General features: G+C 42.8%; 1 protein-coding gene across 1 annotated transcript in view; it reads right to left on the reverse strand.

Moving 5' to 3' along the window:
• Positions 1–7212, reverse strand: part of TRPC6 (transient receptor potential cation channel subfamily C member 6) — a 104748-nt gene extending 97536 nt beyond the window's left edge. The window contains exon 1 of the mRNA XM_032991171.2: positions 6803–7212. Within this exon, the coding sequence (XP_032847062.2) occupies positions 6803–6945 (143 nt within the window). The 5' untranslated portion in view covers positions 6946–7212. The remainder of the gene's footprint in view (positions 1–6802) is intronic.
• Positions 7213–7434: the final 222 nt, after the last annotated feature.

The following is a 7434-nucleotide window of genomic DNA, read 5'->3' on the forward strand; positions in this document are numbered from 1 at the left end:
TTGCATTTTTTTTAAGACTGACAAACATTTATTTAGATATATTAGGTTGGAGGGGACAATAGAGCTGTGCTGCCAATTGTACTAATGGTATGAAAAAGTGTAGTTGTATAGAAACGGATATAGAAAATAAACACAGACTTTAGTTAATCATCTTCATATTACATTCCATAACATCTATTTTGCTAAAAATAGTATACCTGATTATGTATTTAAATTGTCACTGCTAAACAAATAACCATTCTACTGCAAGATAAAAATGTTAATCCATTCCAGAGAAGCTTAGTGATAACTAAATTACATGCAGCTCTTTTGTCGACATTTAATTATCAAAAAACTTACATTTAAATATCGATTATCAATGCAAATCCTTTAAGCCTCCTGTTGAGCAGGCTGTGCGCATGTCTACACTCACATGTTTGTAAGACTCATTTTGTGCACTTTAAGATTGAAGCCCTTTGCTAAGTCATTGCCTTTCACTGCATCACAGTTTGAGGTATGAAAACAAGTTATAAAGAATTTGATGAATATAGTTTAACTGCCAAATTTTTCTTTCGCTCATGCTTGCAGAGATGGAAAGTCTAAACACACCATGATGAGGCAGACCCACCATACCAAGTCACCTTTATTTGGGGATACTGATAGTTGGCAGGAATTCTTCAAGTAGCCAGTTATTACAACCTTCATCTCCTGTGGTGGCAAATGCTGCTGGGAAGGTGTTTGACAAAGAACACACTTGTTATTAAGACTTACAGTGAAAAGCATGCCATATATATCCCACACATTTCTTAATCACTACTTCACCCTCCTCATGCAAATTTAACAAATGGCTTCTATTTACATGGAACACTTCCAGTTTTATAAAATTAGGTCCCACAGGGAGGTGACTTTCATTCGTTTGGTGACTACATAAGTGATCAACAAATATACACTTTTCTAAAGAATGGGTATAAATAAACCTACAGAAATACTGCAATGGGTCAAGCAAAATCAATTATGAAGTACTAGCATAGGAAACCATTTAGGTAATATAAGTGACCATGGGAAGTTCACTGTTAAATTAGTGAGCATATGCAGTGAATACAAAAGTGCTTAACAACTAAACCAAACAAATCCCACAGGTCTTCACCAGAAACGAACATACATGGTTGAATTCACCTTTGAGAAGTAGTTTTCAGGCTGTGTAACAGTTTCTGCACAAGCCCAATGTTTTTTCAAACACCTTCAAAGCATAAAATGATCTGGTAGAAAACTCCATCTACAGCATACTGAGTCTGCTCCAGGGATGTGCCAGAACAGAGCATGCTGAAGACCATCAAACCAGCACCTATCCCTGGCCAGTGTCGTGCACTTTATGGACTGCGCTGCACCGGTAAGCTAATGCAGTACCCACTAGCAACAGACCTCAGCTCTACAAGGTGAAACAAATATTGTCCGTCTGCTTTGCCACTCTTTTAAAAGAAACCTTTATTGAATGTCTTACCACCCAAAAAACCACAGCTGTAGTTTCTTTTTTCCTCATTTCTCATGAGGTAAGAAACATCAGACCATGTGACTGATTTTTTTCTTACTAATTAACCTGTCAGGCTGCAATATCAAAATAACCATACTTCTTTTTGATTTAAAACAAAACATTTGTTATTCTTCATTCAGATTAAAAAAAAAAAATGTATTTAGAAAAAAAAAAAAGAAAAGGACTCAACATTAAATGTATCTTTAGTTCAAAATGAAGCATTCTCTTCTAGATACTTGTACAAAATGCAGAGGGAACTAAAAGCTGGATTTTCTGGGGCTTGTAATAATGGTGATGTTCTTTTACCCAAGACTTTGGGAATTAAATTCGGTCACCCAGAATATGAGAGATCCGGACATGATTTTTTTTTTTTTCCTGTGCCCAGCAGGAAGTAGATCCATTAGTCTTAATTCATAGGAAAGTCCTCCATCCACTAGGCTATAAAAGGAAATGACCCTCCACCATTCTAACTCTTCTACCTTTTTGCTATCAGCAAAATTATTGCAACATATTTTTGGAGGACATAGCATCTCAGCAAAGGGGCTAGCAATCCGAAACACAGCTGCCATATTGCACAGTACTCCCTGAAGAGATTATGTCTAATGAAGAGTCTGGAAGATAATTTTACAGGTCATTTCAAGCAAGATAGTTGAGGCTGGAGATAAAAATTAGGTTATGTCAATAGCTGAAACTGTTGTATTGCAGGCGGGAAAGAAATTACTAAACATATTATTTAACAGAGAAAGGATTTTAAAGTATGTATTGTGTTTGATAGTGCCAAGAAACAGTTGATATGAAAACCACAAAAGCTGAGAAATAATCTATGCCTCAAGGCAGTTATGCAGAACCATTTTTTCCCTTTTTCATCTGATAATTTATGTGCCTCATTTACTTTACAACTGACATTTTAATGCATAATTATCCTTCCTCACATGTATAAGAAAACATTTATTTTTCATGACGAAAAATATTTTAGAGTATAAATAAGCAATATAACCAGACATCTGACTGAATTAGTGTATTCTCACTAGCTTAGTACGCTGACAATCTGTTCTTCAATAACATTTTTTCAGCAGGGAAGTTTACATACAAGTACTATCACTTTCAAATCCCACTGCCTGTCAGCACTCAGATTTGGGGTTAGACCTTAAAGTACACTTTCCATCCTGTTTTAAACTACAAAACCAGGCTCTTTGTCAATTAAAAACTTGCTCAAGAAGAACAAAAAGAAACATACCAACATTTTTTAATTTCAGGAGGCAATCTTCTGACATGTATGTTACAATGTATTTTTTGGTACATTAGGGGCAAGGCTTGATAACGATGAAAGAGGACTACTAGGAAAAAAGTGTTTACTTGCATATAATTTCTAATATGCAATTATTAAACTCTTACAAAGTAGCCTCAACTTTCAGAAACCATTTAATTACAAATTTTGCAAATAGCATGAAGTGTGTTTTTCCTAACAAATATTCTAAATTCAGTGGAAAAGTAAGATTTTCCAGCACAAAATCCCATTAGAATTTAATTTTGCACCATATCACAGAAAAAGGTAAGAGTCTTCTAACCACTTACTGCCAAAAGACTGTGTGACCCTATTTGGCATGGCTATTGAGACAGAGGTACCTTGCTGAAGTCCTGTTTGCAACAAAGGTAGCAGCTACTCTGGACAAATTAAATCTGTTCTTCAAAAAGAGTGGTTCTGAATTCATACTCATTCGATATGATGCACATTGTTAAGCATGAGTATTGAAACTCAAAGAAAGCCTCGACTGTATGAGTAGGTTTGTCAGGTTTCTTGCTACTCACAAGGTCAGTTAACATTGACAGGTCAGTATTTCAAACATTTCTCCAATTTACAGGTAATTTAATATTTAAGCACACAATACTGCCTCAACCTAAACATAACAGAATAACCCAACCAGCACTGCTAAATTCATTAACACATCAAGACAGCTGGGTTGATGGGTGACAATTATTCTGATTTTTAATATGACCACACTGTTTTTCAATTAATGAATCATCTGAGAAATCATCGGGGGGGGGGGAAAGGCAGGCAAACTCACTGTCTTTTATTAAACTGACAATTATTTGCTGTTATAAAGGGACTGTATATCAAGGTTCAGGAGTAACACCACCAAACTAAAGTAGTAGTTTGATGGATTGGGATTTTAGCTACAAATACAAGAAACAGTTCTCTTAAAATGGTTATTTTCAAATCCAGCCACTATACCACATAACGCAGTCACAAAACAACATGTGAAAAACATGTTCTACAAAGAATGTACAATAACATCAGCATTAGTACTAAATCACCACTTGAGAAAAACAATTCCTTTGTATCAGACTACTTTTCAAGTGACAGCCACATGCCATATTATACCACTAAGTATGTTACCCTCTGAGTAATGTTTAAAAGGAGGTACACTTCAGGTTTTTTTGGACATCAGCTGTACTCTGCATTACTGTTCTGCATTAATCACCATCACACAAAATGTTCCTGGGGCATTTTGCATGTGCAAATGATGCCTATCATTTTCCAGTTAGTTTGAAAAAAATACCCTTAGCAATTGAACATACCAAGAAATACTCTAAGGGAAATGTACATAGCCTAAGTTAAAACATTTTAATACATCAACTGATATAAACTGGAGGGGTATTTTCTTGTGTTTCCATTCAAACGCAGACATACTGTTCAATCTCAAGGGACATGTATCTCTATCTTAATGGACAGACCCCATGGTTTAGACTCATAAGACAATGAGCACCAAAGATTCATACAAGGATTCACAGAAAAATATGGCACCTCACAGCATGACCAGCTCTCTGAGCTGCCACATTTCTGGAGAAGTAGCTAAGGAATATAGACTGACAAAGAAGGACAGACAGATAAGGTACACACTCTCAGTCCAAGCAGTTTCACAGCACATGAAATACTGATTTTACATAATTTATCTGTCAGAGTAATACATGTCCTTCATCAGCAGTATCCTCTGGATCTCCAGAGACCTTATGACTCTGTAGGCACAAGGGAAGACTCACTTAATATTCTCTACCATAACAGCATCAGGAAATACTGGTCATTTGAGGATTTTCAAATAAAACAGAGAAAATAATTTTTACTGCATGTAGATGACACAGATTAAACACAGTATATCCTAAACATGGGCCATCTGATTATGTTCTTGGCCATTTGAAGGCTACTAGTAAAACTAATGACTTCTGGCTGAAAAAACAGATCTGCAAAATGTACCTAAGACAGGTGGAATTTAAGCAGAAAAAAATCAAAACCTGTGCTTAGTAATCACCATACCCTGAAGGAGCCTATACTCACTGACTGCATTCTTCCCTGCCAGCCAAGGAAATCCTTGCAGCTGTTGCATGTAGGCAGTGTCTACAGATGCCTGTGAAATGGCTCCCTTCCACATCCAGAGAAGCCCCAAATGACAGCTTCCCCACATCTAATGTGCATCTAAAAAACAAGCGCTGACCACTAAAGCACCCATTTTAATAGTAATTATGTAAATTTGAGAAGGTGTACATTCTCAAATTTATACCTGCCATGCATATCAGGTAGCTTCTGTCCATTGCCTCAAAGACTGATGGAAACACCTTCAACCAGGGAAGGACTCCAGAGTCCACAGAATCAGACATCTAAGGCCTTGACATAACTGGAGATAAATTCCTGCATTTAGTGCTACCCTAGTTCTACAAAACAACTTGACTAGGACATAGGTTTTTCTTATCACCGCTGTGAGATGATGAGAGACGACCTCCACACTTGTGTGTTAGACCAAGAGCTGCTAGCACAGAACTATACTGCTGAAGTGAAAATATCAGCACTCCACAGACCTTGCAGATTTTAAGAGATGCTTCGAATCACTTATGCAAGACGTATCTTCTCATAGCTGCACAACCATTCTGAATGAGTACACAGCAAAGAACTTCAGAATTTCCACATTAGTTCACAGTTGAAGTCTACTAGTTGGAACAAATCTCTAAACTAACCATCATGAGGTTTTTCTTCGGAAAGTGTTCATTAGACAGATGCATTGACATATTTTGAAATGAGGTTTAAATCAAATGCACAGTAATGTATGCTCTTATAGCTACATGAGCATACGGAATTATTACTCTACAGAGACACTTAGGAATAGCAATTCTGTGAATGCTGAAAACTCTCCTTGTTCTTAATGGAGTTTATAAATAAACACTGTGAGTGTTGCTAGCTTCCTTACTATTATTCCTTTCCTACATCCAGGTATTTGGGAAGTGGCTGGTAAGTCCCTCATGGATAAAACAGCAAAAACTATGAGAGGTTGTTAACTGGAATTTACCGGTTAAGTAATAAAATACAATTTGTACAAAAGAAAGTACACATTTTCTGGTAATCACCTGAGATTTTATGACGCATCTTGCAATTCTTAATACCCATTTTCCCCCTCTGTGGGACAGCTTCTCCTCAGAAACATTAACAAGTGGTAATTATAGAAGTCATGCTGACAACACATAACCAGAGGGACGCTGTCAACACTGAATGTCAATTGACCTGGATGTTAAAAACTGAGGTTCCTGGAACCTTTATAATTTAGATTTCATTTAGTTTTTATTGCATATGCTCTTGCACTTTACTTTAAATGATAAGTATCCGGCAAAACTTAGAGAATGAAATCACACAAGGCTACACGATTTTGACAAAACACAGCAATGAAAGGATTGTGGTTTTATGAACATAATGGTAATCTGCATCCTCTCTGTGGGAGTAACTGACTGTTGGAGTTAAAATTTCTGTAACTATATCAAACGCATTAGACAGTTAAGTTTTAAGTACAACCGGCGTCTCTCGCACCGCTCTCCTCAGCAAAGTGAAGCTATCCTTCGCCTCCCCTGCCGCGGGGCAGGCATCACGCTTAGGAAGGAGACCTCCGCCAGCGGGGTACGGGGGTGCTACTGCTCCTCCTCCGTCCTTCGCAAACACCATTACCCCGCTCTTCTGCCGGGGGCAGCGAGGAAAGGCGGCCACGTCCCCACGGCGGCTGCTCACGGGCGGCCGCCGCCGCGGGCTCTGCCCCAGCCGGAGCGCAGCGGGCGCTCAGCGGCGCCTCCAGCCCCGCGCAGCCCCGCGCAGCCCCGCGCAGCCCCGCTCCGCCGGCCCCGCCGCCCGCCGGCGCCTGTCCCGCCGCCGCCTCTCTCCCTCCCGCGGGAGCAAGCGTCGAGCCCGGCGCCCCGGCCCGCTCCGCGCCCGCGCAGGGCGGGAGGGCAGCACCGCCGCGCCCGGCCGGTGGGACTCACACGGGGTAGAAGGCGTAGGGCGGCAGGGCGCTCTCCTCGCACGGCTCCGCGTCCAGCAGCAGGTAGTCCTGGCTGTCGTTCCGCCGGGCGCCGGCCGCCGGGGAGCTGCTCTTCCGCGGGGCGTAGGGCTGCGCCTGGCTCATGTTTGCCCCGCGGCTGAGGCGCCCGGGCGCGCGGCCGCTCCCTCAGGGCGCCGCGGAAGCAGCGCGGAGCCGGGCGGCGCGCGGCACTGCAGCTCTGCCGCCTCACAGCGCCGCGTCCCCCTGCCCCCTGCGGAGGGCCGCCTGCCTCCGCGCCCGGCCGCGGGGTTACTCTTCCGACCGGAGCCGCCGCCGCCCGCCGCGCCGGAGGCGAGGCGCAGCTCGGAACGGGGGCAGTAAACTTTACGGCGCGTCAGCTGGCGCGGCTGTCCCCGGCCGGCGGGAGGGGGCGGGAGCTGGGAGGGCGGCGGGCTCCGCTCGCCCTCCCTGAGGGGCTGCGGTGCCCCCTCCGCGCCGCCCTCGCCGCCCCTCTCCGCCTCCCGCCCGCTCCCGCCCGGCTCCCGCCGCAGCCGAGCTGCCGGGCCGCGGCCGCCCCGGGCACCCCCCCCGCCCCCGCCGCCTCACCTGCGGTCGCACGGCGCAGCCTCCCGG

The sequence above is a fragment of the Tyto alba genome, unplaced genomic scaffold (assembly GCF_018691265.1).
Source record: "Tyto alba isolate M040663 unplaced genomic scaffold, T.alba_DEE_v4.0 Super-Scaffold_2, whole genome shotgun sequence".
NCBI classification, from domain to species: domain Eukaryota; kingdom Metazoa; phylum Chordata; class Aves; order Strigiformes; family Tytonidae; genus Tyto; species Tyto alba.